Source organism: Siphateles boraxobius, unplaced genomic scaffold (assembly GCF_051911475.1).
Source record: "Siphateles boraxobius isolate OS27281-9 unplaced genomic scaffold, OSU_SipBor_1 11, whole genome shotgun sequence".
Classification (NCBI taxonomy): Eukaryota; Metazoa; Chordata; class Actinopteri; order Cypriniformes; family Leuciscidae; genus Siphateles; species Siphateles boraxobius.
Genome location: NW_027508711.1, coordinates 10,382,721 through 10,401,330, shown reverse-complemented (window position 1 = coordinate 10,401,330; position 18,610 = coordinate 10,382,721). Strand labels below are relative to the sequence as shown.

At 37.8% G+C, this 18,610-nt stretch overlaps 1 protein-coding gene across 4 annotated transcripts in view; it reads left to right on the top strand.

Annotated features, from left to right (window-relative positions):
* The first annotated feature begins 3,496 nt into the window (after positions 1-3,496).
* ebf1b (EBF transcription factor 1b) overlaps positions 3,497-18,610 on the top strand; it is a 132,916-nt gene continuing 117,802 nt past the window's right edge. For 2 of the 4 annotated variants that reach the window (XM_077196467.1, XM_077196450.1), the window contains exons 1-5: positions 3,504-4,155; positions 4,698-4,854; positions 5,670-5,733; positions 6,990-7,045; positions 16,165-16,238. In XM_077196467.1, the coding sequence (XP_077052582.1) occupies positions 4,022-4,155; positions 4,698-4,854; positions 5,670-5,733; positions 6,990-7,045; positions 16,165-16,238 (485 nt within the window). In that variant the 5' untranslated portion in view covers positions 3,504-4,021. Of the gene's footprint in view, positions 4,156-4,697; positions 4,855-5,669; positions 5,734-6,989; positions 7,046-16,164; positions 16,239-18,610 lie in introns of all 4 variants that reach the window. The other 2 variants (XM_077196475.1, XM_077196459.1) reach the window with 2 other exon arrangements.

Below are 18,610 nucleotides of genomic sequence, written 5' to 3'. Positions count from 1 at the left end.
ACAATCAATTCAAAAGTTTTCTTTTTTTTATATAAATATGGTGGATGTTCATTTTTTTTAATATATATATATATATTATATATATATATATATATATATATATATATATATATATATATATATATATATATAAAATTCCCTTTATAATATCAGTACCATCATAATATAAATATTTCAGTAAGTTTAGTAGGTTTTTTTTGTGATTTTTTTTGTTTTGGTATGTTTTTTTTGTGACATTCTTTAAAGCTTTGAAATTGATCTTAATATTGGCTGTTGACTTCCAGCAGCACTTCATCTCGTCATTAAAACTTAATCTGCCATTCTTTTCTTTCAGAAACGCACTCCATTTTGTTTGCCAGAGATGTCATGCCATACTATGTTTGCACTAATGTCCTTTAAAGAGAATAATCAATAATTTGCCTTGTTGGGCAACAAATGCTCTCGGAGCAGATGAAGTATAGCTCAATATATATGTGTACATATATGGGCAGATATATTCCCTTGTATATTCTTTTATCATGTTTTTGATATGCCGCACAGTGTTAAAGCAGCAGTGAACATGATGAAGTGTCTCGAGGAGCGTGTGAACACTCTAGAGTGGGATTGATGCTGAAGACACTGATTGTTTTCCTGCTGTTTTTTAAGAGATGCATTTCTGAATGGCAGTTTGTGTGCATGAATACATCTGATGTATGAGCAAACACGAATGACATTCGACAAGTTGTCGACTAGTTTTTGCACAGTTTTCTTATATCTAAAATAAAATGGAAACGTAGAAAGAATGAAGCTGAGTTTTTTTTTTTATTAATGGGTTTTTTTGGGGGGGGGTGATTTGTTTTATTTATTCGGAGATAGATTTGATCATCTCTCTTTTTTTTTAGAAAGTTATTAAAGTATCAGTAAGTATAGTATAAAGTATTCAGTATCAGTGTTAAATGTAATTGAATGTAATTATTCAGTATAATTTTACAGTAAGTTTCCATTTGTTAACATTAACTGCATTCATTAACGTTATGGAACAATTACAAAAAATGCATTTATCTTTGTTAATATTATATTGAACATTTGCTAATACATTAAAATCATAAGTTGTTTCTTTTCATATTATTTAATGGACCTGTACTAACATGAACTGACAATTACCTGACGTTAACAAAGTGTAATAAATGCTAAACTTGTTAGTAATTAACTAATAGGACCTTGTTGTAAAGTGTAGCCATTATTCAGTGATGACCGATTTTCATTGATTGAACTAGTCTGTTGTTAGTGTCATTTTAAGTTCGATCGCACGGTGGCGCTGCTGCATCACATGTTCATAGATTTACATGGTGCTTCGATGGCGCGCTTCAAACTGAGATTAAAATGTAATATTTGATCAATGCTCTTTAACAACTGAGGAAAATAATTTAATAAAGCTATACTAAAACTATTTTGGGAATAAATTCGATAAAGAGTATTATGAACAAATGTCACAAGCTTTTGGCATAAAGAATATACATATATAGGGTATGTATAAACAATACACAGAAAACATCCAGAGTGACACGGCATGAAATGTTGATGCTTTTATTAATACAAATGTTTAAAAATACTTAATGTGTTATGAGCATAAACAGCGAGTTATTCCTGCTTTTATACAGTAAAGTGCCATTAGTTTTTTGTTTAATTTCATAGCATTATGTTTCCAGTATAGCTGTGACTGATAGATATGCAGATATTAGGAAACAGGATTATTAAAAAAAATATACTCTCCACTAATATTTAGTTTTATTTAGTTTTTATTGGTGTTAGTGATGTTATGATGTTAGTTCATATCCGCGAGAAGAGACTATTAAGGGTAATCTGATTGATTGACATCATGATTAAGTAGCTAAATCTCTTTTCCAGAAGGGATTTTTTAAAAACCTATGTAAGTTGCATGAGTGTGTGCATCGTGGGAGAATGAGGGGACAAACTAAAAATACAGTGGCCCCAGGGGCCAGTGCACACGGCCGCATATCTGTCAGTCACAGCTATAGAGCTTGGAAAAATAAAATGGTTACAGTGAGTGATGCTTTGCAGAGTGTGCGTGTGCGTGTGCGTGTGTGTGTGTGTGTGTGTGTGTGTGTGTGTGTGTGTGTGTGTGTGTGTGTGTGTGTGTGCGCGCGCGTATGTGAGCGGAGAGGAGCGCGTTTGTTTTTTAGAATGGATTTTATAATTCCCCTACAATTGCATTTTTATTCATCAACTGTAATATATCTGTGAATCAAATAATTCTTTTAGAATTTCGTTATTTCTCATTCTGAATTATTAATTGACCAAAACATATCCGTGCACCTGTTTCATTGCTAAGGAGAAAACGAATCGAATAGGATTTACATAGTTTTAAGAGCAGGTAAAGAGTATGTACAAATTATAAGCTACAATTACAATCTATTTATTGGGCTATTTTTTTTTGTTTGTTTGTTTGTTTTTCATTTATATTGTGTTATCAAGCATTTTTTTGAAACAGCTTCGTCCTCATACGCGCGCGCGTGTATCAACCACATAAAAAAGCATATTTTATTTTTGGGCTCAGAATATATTTTTCTGTCGTATAATTTCTTCATGAGCAAATTAAGTCTGTTTTCTCTTATCTCATTTTGGACAATATACGTCAAATCCAAGTCATAAGTAATCCCTTTATTATTTTAATTCTAACTGAATGAGTTGAAGACACGGTCAAATAAAATCGTCCGTCAAATTTCAAACATAGCTTCATAATTAAATGAAAGGCGTTTACAGCGTAAAATACACTTGAGACAGCATTAATTTGAAGAACCTCTGACACCCTTTTGAAGGTTCCTCAGATCTGCTGTGATGAACTCAATGAACCTCACTGTATTCTTCCACGCAAACACAAAACCTTCATCTAACATCACTGTAAAAAATATATAGGATCAATAGGTTATGACAACATATGTTTTCACATTGCTTTAAGTTAAGCAATTTTTAACGTTTTAAGTTATACAAGATTCAACTCATTTTTAAAGTCAGTTTAATGTAGTTTAAGTTGAAATGACTTAAACATCAAAGTTGATTGTAGGCTACTTAAAATTTTAAAGCAGCAACTTTTTATTTATTTTTACAGTATGGGCTTGTTTTTTGGGAACCAGTTCTTAATATTTTTAGGCTCTGCGTTAATGTTCTCTAATGGTTATTGAGAACATTGGTATATGCACTTATTCAGCTGTGATGATGACATTCAATCCGCCCTTATTAACGGCTCTCTCAAGTATACTGGGCGCGAATCCTTTACGCGCGAACAAGACACAAAGTGTTTTATTGTCAAGCCGGCAATTACAGCATCAAGAAGAAGATAACTACATGGATCGATTTGAAGCGTCTAACTCCAATCAGCTTCTTTCGAATGCTTTAGTAATGCCATCTGACAAACAGAGAGAGAGAGAGAGAGAGAGAGAGAGAGAGAGAGACCGCCTCTCCCGGTCCCTCCTTCAAGCCTCTGGGCTCCTGCGCTAGTCTTTAGTTCCCTCTCATATAGTCAAAGGAAGGATTGATTCCTTTGGGAAGAGACACAAATCACTTCAATTTGATCAGGAGGGCTAAGGATACAGCCTATTCTTGATTTACCCACTTTTGTGTTGTTGGCGTTGTTTCCTGACAAAAGAAAAATCCGAAAAAGAAGACAAGAGGAGAAAAGTTGTTAGGTCATGATGACACCTGATACGAGATCTGCTTGATCGCGCCAGCTGCTCGCAGGAAACGAAATCATCATCATCACAGAAAAGGCTTCTTTGCTTTTTGTCTCCACTTTGCGCCTTGGTGACACCGGGATCTGTCCTGGTTTCCAAACTCCTTCCCATCTGAGCGCACTCTCTCTCTCTCTCTCTCTCTCTCTCTCTCTCTCTCTCTCTCTCTCTCTCTCTCTCTCGCGCGCGCGCTCTCTCTCTCTCTCTCTCTCTCTCTCTCTCTCTCTTACGCACGAGAGGTGGGCACCTGAGAACACTACCAACGGGAAGACAGTGTTAGAGATCCCGGTTTCATGTTTGGGATTCAGGAGAGCATCCAAAGGAGTGGGAGTATTTTGAAAGAGGAGCCCATCGGAGCCGGCATGAACGCAGTCCGAACATGGATGCAAGGCGCCGGGGTGCTGGATGCGAACACGGCCGCGCAGAGGTAAGAGACCCCCGGGGCTGCGTCTGCACCTCCCGCGGAGCGAGCGTGGACTGATCGGGGTGCTGCTGCTGGCGCTGGCGCTTGTTTTGGGTGAACCCGATCCGGATTGTGGAGGATTAAGCCTTTCTTTCGCTTTGCTTTGTCGTTTAGTGAGCTTTGATGAGTTCCTATGGATGCAAAGTTTGGGTACTTTGCCAAAGCTCACCTCCTTTTGCATGCAGTCACATCTGGAGGTCTTAAGACCACTGGATTGAACTTGATGGAGAAAAGAATAATAAGAGCAATAATAATAATCATAATAATTAATAAATAGCCTAATAGTAGTAATAATAATAATAACAATAATAATAATAATAATAACAAAGTTAAGATTTAGCTTCCACGCGTATTATTGTATAGGTATTTTTAAGTCACTAAAACTCACTCATTGGATTAAGATATAAGCACCCATTTTATTTCAATGACACATCCACACTATATATCTAAAGGATGTGTGTTTTTTTTTTTTTTAACACGGGCCTTTCTGCCTGTCTTCCCCGCAGTGGAGTGGGACTGGCCCGGGCGCACTTCGAGAAACAACCGCCATCAAACCTTCGCAAATCCAACTTCTTCCACTTCGTGTTAGCCCTTTATGACCGACAAGGACAGCCGGTGGAAATTGAGAGAACCTCTTTTGTCGGATTTGTGGAAAAAGAGAAGGTGAGTTTCAAAAACTGATTTTCAGCACCACGCTGTCAGCGGAACACTAAATGCGATCCTTTATGTGTTATTTTGAAGGCGCAAGAGATTATTGTAGGAAAGTAAACAGCAAACTCAAAGTAAAATGTATAGTAAGTATAGAAAAATAATTATAGCCTATTAACATAGCCTATTAAATAATATTTTCGATAAAAAGGCCTAGCTATAATCAGAAAATTATTGCGACATTAGCAGGATTAAAAACATTTTAGCACCTAAACTGGATAGTTATTTAAATTGTATTGTTGTTTAATATGATCAATGCTAATAATTATTCACATATTTAGATTTAAGATGAATGGTTAAATGCGCAATTCTTGCATTTCTAAGTAAAATTAAGTCTCTTGACAGTTTGCATGCCTTATTCAGTAACCTGTATTTTTTTTACAGCTACCTGAAAATAATTGTGATATCCTTTTAGCAGAACTAAATTGACATATTTATAAATATCAATGGATAAACATGCGAGTCCATAATAAAATATTGTATAATGTAATAGCCTATCAGTTTAAACACTTATACTTATATAGGCTAAACAATAATAGGCTACTTTATAATATAACATAACAGACTTCAGCTGTGAATAAATGAATTTGACCTAATGCATTAAATAAAATGTATTTATGAGATAATTCAGTTTATAGATTCTAACAAAAATAGGTCTATTTAAAATTGGTTTTGTTGAGTCCAAACAACTGAATTTTGTAAGCGCAGTAACATTCCTCCCATGTAGTGTATTATTTTGAGACCTGTTGTAATATTATTTTCATACCCAGGAGACTACAGGAGAAAAGACAAACAATGGCATACATTACAGACTGCAACTTCTCTACAGCAACGGTAAGACATGCTCGCATTCGCACACGAGGCTCGAGTTTGCGCACATTCATTGATCGTGATCTGTGATTCACTACACTAAAATAGCAACAGTAGCAGGTGCTGTCATTAGAGATCTTTATTTGACGAAGATTGGCAGTGATTTAAAGCAATGATTCGCCCGATCAAGCCCGTTCCTGTCTGAACAATTAAACGCAATCATTAACATGAACTAATTCTCAGTTACTTTCTTCAAATCAAAGCACGACTTTTCCCAATGCATCCGATTTATTTGAGAGCATTTATAATTCATTCAAGGTTTAAATCAATTAGAAACCTATTTCCGACCACGCGATATTAATTGTTAATGTGCTTTTCTTCGAGTGAGTGTGAATTGATCATGTTCATTAGTGTGTAATCTGACAGCCTGTCTATCATTTTTCATCTGGTCAGTTTCTAGATAAACCAGCTGTTAGTTCTGCCACCTCTCAAGCAAATTGCTTCTTTTTTTTCTTTTTTTTTTTCTTTTTTTTTTACAAATTGCACATTTTTATATCATCCTTGCTTCATCACAATCACTTCTGTCATTTTTGAGTTTGGATTTTGTTCAATGGAAGTGTTTGAAAAGCAATTAACTCTTGACAAGCTTTTGACTTTGGCACAATTTAGAATTAAACTTAGAGTCTGAGAGTTTTTTTATTCAGTTTTTAGTGTTTCTGAGTGTTTTCAGAAAAACTTATTTAACCATTTAAATTAGTAGGCCTATATAGTACCATATAATGTAGCCTAATTAACTTTTTTTATGAAACAAACTATTAATTAACATGTATGGCATAAGGCTAATTATACATACTTTTTCCATCAGAAAAGGACTTCTGTAAAAAAAAAGTTACTTAGTAACATATCACTTTATAATTATAATATTTAAAAATAATTTGCTTTAAAAACATTGCACTAAAACGTTATTGGTTTTATGTGTTGCTAATTTATGCCAATATTAGAATACAATTAAGCTACCAACATGTGCTTGTGTTATTTCAAGAATGCATTAAATGTGGTGTATATACAGTGTAATATGGCATCTATTACATTGTAATAGCGATTTATAGATATTGCGGTGTAATTATGCATATTCTACTGTTAATACTATGGTAAGTACATGTAACAATGTTACAAGGACACTGTAAAATAAAGTGTTACCGATAATGATTGTGAATGTGGTTTTTTTTTAAAAATGTAATGAAAAGCACATGCTGACGTCACGTTTCTGTGTGTTCCAGGCATCAGAACAGAGCAGGATTTTTATGTAAGACTAATTGACTCCATGACTAAACAGGTAAGGGTTCATCTCGTCCCGTACAGCACCATCTGCGCATGTCACCAGAGGCTAATTCATACATGTTGGGGCATCAGGACATGCTAAAGGTCGAACTGTTTGTGCCCCGCACAGATGAATCTCACAGCGTAGTGTACGTGCATGTGCATCTCCCAGGGGCAGTGTCACATTTTTACATGCCCATATAGAGAGAACAGCATCATGTGGCCTCTTTTGGACTTTTTTTTTTTTCGGTTGGAAGTTTGTTTAGTGTTCAACTGTGAGCGTTAGTGTGTATTTTTAGGGGAGCCTTGTTTGCTTTGGATTTTTCTTGCCAGTTTGCAGCCCCCTTGTTTTCCCTTTTTTAACCCCCCATGCAAAAAGTACACAACAAAGTACATTATGAATGTTTTCTATTTTATTTTAATATTCAAAGAAAAGTGTTATACATACATTAAGGGAACAGTCCTTCCAAACATTATGGGAACATTACTTTTGAATGTTCCCTAAACATTCTGAAACAAGTAGTGACATTTAAAAAATGTCAGACGAATATCCAACCAAAACGTTTTAGGAAAAAAGACATCCCACGAATGATGTATAAATAATATTTTTATGCTAGCGTTTTGAGATAACTTTGAAAAAAAGGGATAGTTCACCTAAAATGAACATGTTGTCATAATTTACTCACCCTCATCAATTTGCTGCCTTAACTGAAGTACAATCAACTTGGATGTTTAAGTCATTTTGACTTAAATTGCTTTAAACTGACTTAAAAAAATGAGTTGAATCTTGTATAACATAAAAAAAAGTTTGTTATAGCAATGTGAAACATGTTTTCATAACTTATTGATCATATCATTTTTTACAGTGATGTTGTTCCAACCCTGTATGAGGGGTTCTTTCTTCTGTTGAACACAAAAGAAGATATTTTGAAGAATGTTGGTAACCAGACAGTTGACAGCACCCATTGACTTCCATAGTAGGGAAAAACATACTATGGAAGTCAGTGGGGAACATCAACTGTATGGTTACCAAAATTTTTGAGAATATCGTATTTTTAGTTCAACAGTAGAAAAAAAAACTGGTTTGGAACAACCAAAGGCTGACTTAATGATTACATAATTTTATTTTTTTGGGTGAACTATCCCTTTAACAGTACTGTAATAATGTTGGTTCATAACTTTGAGAGAACCTTGCCAGAACGTCAGCCAAAGTTCTGAGAACGTACCCTGTTATTTGGGTACATATCCATTTCTCATAGCCTTTTTGTGTACATGTTTGTGTTGCCCGTTGGTGTGTTTCAGATGTCATGCTCGGCTGCCTCCTTCTGAACTCTTGGTTGTTTCATTTCTAGTATGCGTAACATGGCAGATCTACATTATTAGTGTTGCCTGTTTCCTGTTTGATTCTATCTGCCACCGAAGACATGTGTGGCCCCGAACTAGTGTCTGGATGGTTTATGAATAAGAGAACCAAAATGCGGACCCTAGATCAGCCATAATTAGCGTGTCATGGGAATTAGCGATTAGCTTTTGTCAAAGAGCGTCTATTAAACATCTCCCTGTTTATTAGTCGCCTGCTGCAAACTGAGAAAGGCTCCACGCTAGGCTCTTTACACTACGCTAGCGGCCGCTAACTTACCTGCGGGCGGCAGCTCTCTCTCCCTCCCGCCTGAGTTGCGTTGTGGGGAACATCAAAGCGCATTAAACCCCAGTAGCTGCTACTTTGACAGCACTAGTCTGGCAGTAGGAAGAAGAGCTGTTGTTTCTTAACTATCTGCTTTGCTGCACTTCGTGGGAGGACATGGCACTTTTGAGCGAAGTGTCGCTAGAGCGCTGTTTATCAGTGTCAAGTTAAAAAATAATCACCCAGACGCCTCGGCTTCCCCCTCACACATCTTTTGTAGTTGTTTGCCGGCAGTTTTCATGTCAGTCTTCTCGGAATATATTTAGCACTTGTATTCATTATTTTTTGTGTGCAGGTGTAATAGAAGTCATAAGGAATGAGATTGCGATCCCCTTTTGCTGCTGTATTGTGTGCGAGAAACTTTCAGATGTGAAGACAACCTATGGTTAAATCACTCACTAAAGGGATCCGCTTAGAACTACACTTAAAGATTGGGAAACATGTGTAACGGCTGTTGGAGGATATCATATCTCATTCTCCGCCGCAGACGCGCAACAATAAGACAGCTAGTTACCTTGTAACAGCTCAAAAATCTCCGTTGCAAGTGATATATTTACAGCGCGCACAGTTCGGTCGGCATGTGTCTTTGATTTCCTCAGGTGAATGAGAGCGAGAGAGAGAGAGAGAGGGATCAGATATGGTTTCGCTCAGGGGCAGTCAGACCTGTTGAGATGGTGAAATGAGACCTGGATACTGGCTGACCACAAGACAGCTACAGGTGTCTCGGCCCATGTTGTGGCTCGGGCGTAAAACAAGCTTTCAGTTTGAAGAGTGTGCACTCTTGAGAAGGCAGTGCATATGGTACTATGCCTATTACTGGTTATTGGTTACAGGCGACCTGAGTAATTTTTTGTGATGCTCTATATCCCCATCAGCCGTCTGAAATCAATGCGAGTTATTAGGTTGTGGTGTGAGTTAAGTTGCGGGTACATTAGGGAAATTTCTGTATAATTTTGCAGGCAAAAAACGTCTATTTTCAATAGTGAAGCACAGCTCACACAGAAGTCACTGTCAAACCGACCAGTTTTATGTTGGATGAATCCGCATGAGCAACTTGAACCTGTTGGGAAATTACTGCCTGCGGAAATGTGACTGCAGCTTGATTCCAATTTGTTAGCAAGACTATTACTTTCTAAGTGACTGTGGGAACAAATGCTAATCACAGAGGCTGCTAAAGTCTTGTGCAACTCTAGCACGGCTAAAACACTTACAGGCGACCACTCTGTTTATGTTACGGTGGCAAAATAAGCTAAAACAGCTTTAGCTTGGACTGTAATTAGTGTCCAGATTTGCTGTTAGTGCTCTCAGAGCGGTTGCAGAGCTTATTATTCTGTGGCGAGACTGATTTACTGTTGCAACTGCTCAAGACGCTTGTTATTTTGGTAGTTACTGTCACAGTCAAATTATTAGATTCAGCAGATATGGTAAACATCTCAGAGTTATAGATTTCAGACTATAGTGCTAATTTACCACATTTGTTGTTGTAGAAGTGGCCTAGCGGTTAGCATACGTGCTCTGACTCTCACATGTTGAGCATTTCTGTTTTTTTGCAGGGTTTTCTTTCATACCACAGATGACGCTGATAGAGTTTAACTTATATTTATCATGGAATAGTTGAGTATAGGGAGTTAAGGGAAGAATACTCCACAGATTTTAGCATGCTAATTTAAAAAACAATAACATGCATTATAGTACTGCAGGAATTTTCCCTTCAAACCAGTTATGCGCAAACCCAGATTCCGCAGCTTTCATTGGTCACCTCAGTTCATCTGAGTTCAGACACATCATGAATGGTTCAGATCGTGACAAACAGTATTGCTTTCTATCAGGATGTGCTACCAACACTACACTGAGGTTAAGTTTAGGGTGTAGGTTGGGGTTAGAATTTGTTTAAATGTTTTAGTTTCGGGTAGTTGCACTTTAAATGGTTTTAGGGTAAAAACCACACTGTTATACTGGGTTTGTTATAGTGTCATAATGGGATGCAAAAGTGAGAATCAGGGATGTGTGGAAATCTTAGGTGTGTTTGACAGTTAAATCTGTTATCAGCAGCTTCAACACCAACACATCGCACTGAGACATCATAGCGCAGAGACAGCAGACCTCCCACGTTCCTCCTTCATCTATTTTTTTTCCCTTTTCCTCTCTCATTACCTCCTGGGTTGTTTATGTTTTTAATATGCCGTAAGAGATGTTAGCTGTTTTGCTTGAGCTAACTTGAACTAAACTTAGCCTCTGAATTAGACCACGCCCCCTTTCCAAAACCACGCCCTTCAATGGCATTTTAGCAGACATGTATTGGGATTGGCTTGACAATACCATTAACAGACGATTACTTTTCATGTACACCCTTAGAAAAAGAAATGTTCCATTGTTGAACCTTTATTTTTTAAGAGCGTAGCTTGCTTGTTCAATCCTTACTCTGTTTTTATAACTCTTTTAACCTGTCTACTCCCCAACTCTCTTCTTTCCGGCCTTGTTTTATTCCCTCGTCTCCTGCTCAAACTCTTGCACTGTCTAGAAGTCTCTCAGATGTCTGTTAGCTGTCTCTAGAAACCCTTCGTCTATTATCCTGTCTGTCTGCCTGCCCAACACTTGCTCTCTCTCTTCCTCTTCTCTTGTTTCTCAGGCTTTATGTCTGAACAGCTGATCAGGGGTGGGGTGGGATACTTATTCGTGAATGCGAACGCTTCTGTGTGTGTGGGAGAACAAAGAGTGAAATCACTGCCAAGACAGCACCTCTTTAAAGGTAGCGCAGTGGCCTGGGAAAAAAAGGCAGCCGTGTTCTTAATGGCATGCTAACAGATGATGCCAACTGTGTAGGAAGTAGGTTTCCATGTATTTATAGCGTCTTGTTTACTTGCCTTCGATTTCAGGCGTCACATCAAAGCCGTTGAGGAAAACGCTGGATGAAATATGAAAAGTGTGCTTGGCGAGATGAAATATGTATTACAAGGCATATGAATGTTGAATGCTTATTAATGTGCCCTTCTCGCACTTTGGCAAGCAGTTAAAAACACCCTAAATGTCACGCTTGTAACATTAACATAGGGTAATTTTTTACATGGCACCTTTGCACATTCTGAGTTCCTTTTAAATCGAAATGAAACTATTTCCTGCGTTTATCACAGCACTTCCTGTACTTTGATCTTAATAAAAGCAGCCTAGGTGTTTTAAAGTTACCAAGATGGCACACTTTAATAGTATATAAAGACTAATTAATCTTTATACATGTCATTTCAATTTGTATGACTAGAGGAATTTGTGACACTACAGGCAAAGCCATTGTTTTTGCATGCACTGGTCTATTTTAAGATTTTAGACTTTTTTGCTTCCATTACATAGCTTCATTAAGAAAAGAAAAATACACATTTAAGTATTTATTTTATCACACTTTATCTATTTGAATCTGTAGATTTCAGTATCTTTCACACTACATATCTTTGAAGGCTGTTTCCTCAAAATTAGTTTTATCTCCTGCACTCAGTCTGAAATCTCCATTTAAAAGTGCTGTATGTAATTTTTTGGACACCATAATATGTTTGCAGAGATTTAAGAAACATGCTTGTTTCTCTGAAAAACACTTATTCTACTTTGAATTTAGTGCATTGGAATGTCTGTTTTTGTTTTGTCTCTTTGATCCCGCCCGCTGCCATTTTACCCAATAGTATTTCGACACCCCGGGTTGCCATTTGGCGGGAAACACAGCGTATTGTAGCCATGGAAGCCAGTAAACAAACTAGGTCAGAGATTCGCTGATTTTGCCTGACCTAAAAAGCCTCAGCATCCATCTAAAAAGCTCCAATGATCAGTTGCATATTAAAATGCAGATAAATCCACTCATCATCTTACAATGTAAGACTCGTCACTTTCCACTGTCCTTTGTGCTCTTTCCTGTTGCGTGTCCTCAATCTGGCAACCCGGGTGTCGAGTTTGAGGAGAAGGGGGCGGGAGAAACAACCAATATTTTGAATTTGGACTGCAGGACTCATTTCAATCACTAGCTGTCATTCTTACAAGACTGCTCCTTCAACCCATTCACACTAAATGCGTCTCTATAGCATGCATGGTGTTTATCGTGCAATGTATACGCCAAAAGGAGTTTTTACATGCATATGATACGCATGGGTAGGTTTAGGGTAGGTTAAGTAGTGGTATGGTACGTGCATATGAAACGCATAAGTAGGATTAGTCATGTGGGGTGCGTGTGTATTACACGCAATTAATGGCGTATCAAATGCACGCAAAAACTGCGTATCATATGCACGTAAAAACTCATTTTCGCGTATAAATTACACGATAATACACAATGCGTGCTATAGAGACGCATTTACGTGAGAACAGGCTGGCTCCTTTAAGTCTAAAAGAATTCTGAACCTGACCATATCAATGCTCAGATTTCTGTTCTGAAAATATATGCAAATCAGTGCATATTTGATTAGATAATGTATCATTTGCACATTTAAACATAACATTTGAGAAAACATGTAATAGAAAATATACAAACATGTATACAAACAACAATCCGAGAGTTGTCGTAACAGAACAACTCTCGGATTGTTTGGCATAGTAATGGATATGACTATGTTGATATATTTGGTCTTGGCGGAATAGATCTGCTGCGCTGCTGCTGCTGTTATTGCTGGTGCTGTTGGTTATTAAAGGACTTGCTACTGCCAATACATACACAACACACTGTTGAAAGCAAGTAAGACATGCTGCTGCTGCATAATGTTGCATACATGAATTACTCAACGAAGATTTATACAGGTGGAGCTGGGGAAGGTGGAGGGTTTCTTAAAGCAAAGCAAATGCTACAGCAAATGCTGACCAAGTATTTGAAGATTGAGCAGCGAGCTCATTGGCAACTCATACATCAGCTGCGCCCTATAGAGAAAGGTGTGATTGCAAGCGTGATTGTGATTTCTTTTTTTAAAAGAAGCTTTTTTTGAAGCCAACATGAATGGCTATTTTAATTCCCTAATATGAAAAATAAGGACATTATGTGAGAAAGAACGTGATTTAATTAATCAGAAATCGATAAAAAAAAAAATCTAATTAAATAGTAAAAAGTAGGAATGCACATTAAGAAAGTAAAAAGGGTAAATTGAGTACATGATGACTTTAATGGGTGTATATAACCCAAATTATGTCATGAATATCACATTATGCTATTAAGGCACTACGGCAAGTGGAAGAATACTGCTGTTCCTGAGCACACCTCAGCCGGATTGGGCTAAGATAGATTTGGTGTTTATAGTTAGAAATTTGAAGCAGGTCTTTGGACTATAGCAGACAGTGATGCATGCTGTGTACTTCTAGAAGACCTTGGCCCCCATTCCCTAAAAGTGAAAGAAAACCATCTGAACAAATGCTCAGAGCTTGCCAAATCCAGCACTGGATGTAACAATATCGCTCTCAGTGCCTTTGTATAATGTAAAGTACATCTGAAAGACATCAAACAATGAGCCAATGTATCGTCTATCTCTGGATATTTCTTCTGTCAAATTACCCTTTTCTTGGTATAAAAGTTTGCGTCCATGTCCCCCCCCCCCCCCAATTAAGGTCAATGTGACAAACTTTTTTTGATGCTGGACAGGCTTGCTAAATTACACCTCCGTTACATGGCAGAGAGTAATGACTGTGCGTAACGGGACAGATTTTTTGCCAGTCGGTATGCCTATGAACGAGATCCCAGAATCTTAGCAAGGTGAAACGCTTGGCGTAGTCAAACACGGCACTGTTCGGAATGGCATACCATGTCCAACACAAGGCTTTGCCAGCCTGGCAGTGCTGTGTTTTGTGTTAAGGAGGGGTGAGAGCAAAGCCGAGAAAATTTGAGAGAAAAATGGGGGGCCGTACCAGATGGTGCACCGTGCTCCAGTCTGGCATCCCAACTGCTCTCTCGCACCCACCTCCTCCAGCCTCCTGCCTCCCCCTACCGCCCCTGTGCCACACGCTACTGATGGTTTGGCACATCATATGCTAGCGTATATAGTTTGCCAGTGAACGCATAGGCAACTTCACATTTTTACCAATGAGTGAGAGAATCAAAAATGAAAGAAAAAGTGAGTGAATTCAAGAGATTTGCTGTTGGTTCATCTAAACTGTGGATGTCAAGTCACAAATAGAAAACAAAACAAAAAAACAAATCAACAAACAAACAAATAATAAAGAACGAACAAAACAACTACTATGTTTGGAGATTATGCTGAATTACAGTAGGGCCTATGTTTCGCTAACCTGAAGTAGCCTACACAAAAGACAGACATCACTGAAAGTAGCACAAGGTGCAATTCAGTAAATTAGTCAGATCTTAATTCAGTATCTACTATAAGACTAGTTCGCTGAGTTTATTAGTTATTTTTATTTGAGCGAATTATCGTCAAATTAACTGCCCTGAGCTATTTGCTCTTGTATTGAGGTACTCTGATCGAAATGTATGTTTGTATTTCATGAGGAACCAACTCATTAGAGTCGTTTGCTCGGGGGATCGGACTTTGTTGCTCTGCATGTTTTTGAATCAATTAAAGGAATAGGCTCTTAAGAGTTGTGAATTGGATTATACTTGTTGCACCGTAAGCTTTGATACAATAAAAATAACCGGCTCATGAGACGTATTTGCTTGGATATATTCTTATCCATACATACATATATCTTCCCGGTCTACTTACATTTGTTAAAACATCTGCTCTAAACATTACAATGTTTTACAAGTTTCATACATAAGTAAAATTGGTTTCGAAGACTTTTATTATTTCTGATAAATATGTTTTCTCATCGATAGGAATCACTGTCATTGTTTTTATCTCTCCCGCTAGTTAGAATCTGAGCAACCAATCAATTATGTTCCTTATCATCTCCTCCACCTACAACAGGTGTTCTTCGGCTTATTACCCATCCTTCAAACCGCTCTGAGCTGGTGCTATTGTACATCCCATCCTCTACCACATGTTACCCCACCTCAGCCCTGTGCCCTGTAGAGAGAATAATCACCTGTGCTAGAAGTAAAACAATGAGCCCTTCTTATTGGAGCACCTTAATTTCTCACCTTCTGTTTTCCTTTACTTAATGAGCCAAAGTCCTGTGTAGAGCCAGAGCTCTGGACAGCCTGCCCTGAAATAGCCTATTGGAACAGCTTAGACGATTCCCCACGACACATGCTGATATTTATTAAATACGACCAGGCCAACATGCTTTAACGGCAGAATTACACCTCCTCTCAGTGTGTTTCTCAAATGAAATTGGCTTCTGTGACTCCATAGTTGCATTTAAGTGTGGACATGTTTTTTTTGGAATGTTAGATGGTCAGTGTCAACTTCCTGTAACATATCTTTTGAAACAGCTTCATGTGCTTCATTTAATTTTGATTGCCTAAAATATTCATTCTAGTGTTAAAAAAACCCTGTGTGAGTCCAAACTGACTTTTTTTTTCTTCTCTCTGTTCAAAGGCCATCATCTATGAAGGTCAAGATAAGAACCCGGAGATGTGCCGCGTTCTCCTGACTCATGAAATCATGTGCAGGTGAGACCTTTTCCATTACACTTTGTCCTAACCAGGTGCGATGCCCCACATTTCCAAATAGTTTGTCCGTCCATGCTAAAAATGCTGCTTGTCACAGTGCAATCGCAGTAAACTGGAACATATATGATATTTAAAAACCACATCAAACTGAATGACAAACATTTGTTTTTCCAAACCTGAATGAATTTCTTTCTTCTGTTAAACAGAAAAGAAGATATTTTGAGGAATGGTGGTAATCAAACAGTTGATGTACTACATTGACTTCCATAGTAGGAAACAAAATACTATGGAAGTCAATGGGGTACATCAACAGTTTGGTTACCGACATTCAGCAGAATAAAGAAATTCATACAAGTTTGAAACAACTTGAGGGTCAATAAGTGAACTATCCCTATGGCTGTAGCCGGACGCCATCTGGGTTTTTTGTGCTGATTCAGCACGTTGAATCGGTGTCAGGCCGTCGGTGAGAGAGAGAACTCTGATTGGCTGTTCAGCTTAGCGAAAGTGATTTAGCGAACAAAGAAGTCAAGACAGTACAGACAGAAGGCTGTTCTAATTTTACATCATCTTACCTGAGCATTCGAATGTACGAATATCTTCATAATAACACAAGCCGACTTGAATGAAGAAAGTGATCAGTGTGATTGATTTTCAAAATGGTAAGCGGTTTGTATATCTGCAGCCCGTGTTTCGGTTTCCCTTTTTGAATGACAAAAATAGACTATTGATACCCGCTGATATAGACAGATTTTTACTTACACAAAGGCGCAGAACATACATGCTAGTTGACAGTTGCCTTTAGTCCTTTTGGTGTGTTCAAGCGCAGCTTTTTGGCCAAGACGCAGCCGGTGTGAGGCTACAACAGAGTCAGTTTTCGCCATCGCTAGTTCTTTGACGTCGACCTTGTGTGTTCCGGGCTTTAAACATTTCTCTTTTTTATTTATTTTATTTATTTTTGATTAGGCATTACAAAATGCTACCCCTCGGTGTCCTAGGAAGACTTATTTCAGTGGGCGGATTGAATTGTTCGAAGACACCGGCAAACCATTGGTGAATTCCGAACCGCATACTACATTTTACCATATCTTTCAATGACAGAAATAGTAAGAGTAGTATGCTAGTATGCGGTTCCGAATTCAGCAGGTGATTAGCTACTTGCTAATGCTAGTCAGATAGCAGGTTGTGCACTAGCATGTAGACGGCCTTAAAGCTAATAGACAAGGACTGCTACCAAAATTCACTCTGTGTCCGAATATGCCTACTTCTTTACTATATAGTATGCAAAAAAGTATGCATGTGAAAAGAGTATTATGTCTGAATTCACAGTATTCGTAAAACAGTAGATGAAAAGTACCTGGATGACTTGACTTCCAAAGAGATTTTGAAATGTGCATCTGATGCAAACTTTACTGTCCCATGAGGCTACGAGAGAGGCCTGTAACTGTAAGTCACATGACTATGGCTACATGGCGGATGTGGTACATTCGGATTTCATTCATATAAAACATACTTTTTTAAAGATCTCAAAGTAAGATCTTATTCAAATGCAGTGCCTTTCGGATGCAACTTTAGATTTTGAATTCATAAAGTATTTAATATTCAGGTATGATGAACCAATGAGATTTCGCTGTAGGCCGGGCCACACATAATAGAAACCAAGTGACTGTCAAAAATATCCTTTGGCTTGTTGCTTTTTTCTGTTACCTTGTTAGAACACTAACCAGGATGCTCTAGTGCAATATTCTGTTTCAATTTTATTTGCTCTTATGGGTATTGAGTCGTACGTTACCAAAACAGTATATTAAATAGAAACTCATTTCATATTAATACTATTCAGGTCAAACCCCTAGTGAAGAACAGAGCCGAAAAAAACAAGTAGGAGATGACTTTTTCTATCAAATTCTATGTATTTAATTAACATCCAAAGATGAATTTGCTTAAAAGTAGGTTGTGATGATCGACTCGTGCCTATTTTTAGTGTTATTTTAACAGTGCCGCCCACCCTTGTAACCCCCAACCCCCCTCATGAATATCACCCTGATGCCTGGTTAATTAGGACAAGCAGAAACTCATTACTCAATCTGAAATTTCAGTCTGGCCCACTAACAAATGTGCCCTGGATCACGTGGCTTCCATGAAATATATGCCAGGTTTTACCAGCAACGCATCACACAACTTAAAGATGTCATATAGGCACTTTCACAATTAAAAAAAGCACCCTTTTTTTACTTTTAGAATTGACAGCTCATGTATACTCAAACCAATGTGGTCCTCATCCCCCCACCTGCCAAATCAGCATTGATATGACATCGTGTATGTGTGCGTGCGATAGGCTGTATATGTACCTTCAAACGCTGCCACAATTATAAGCA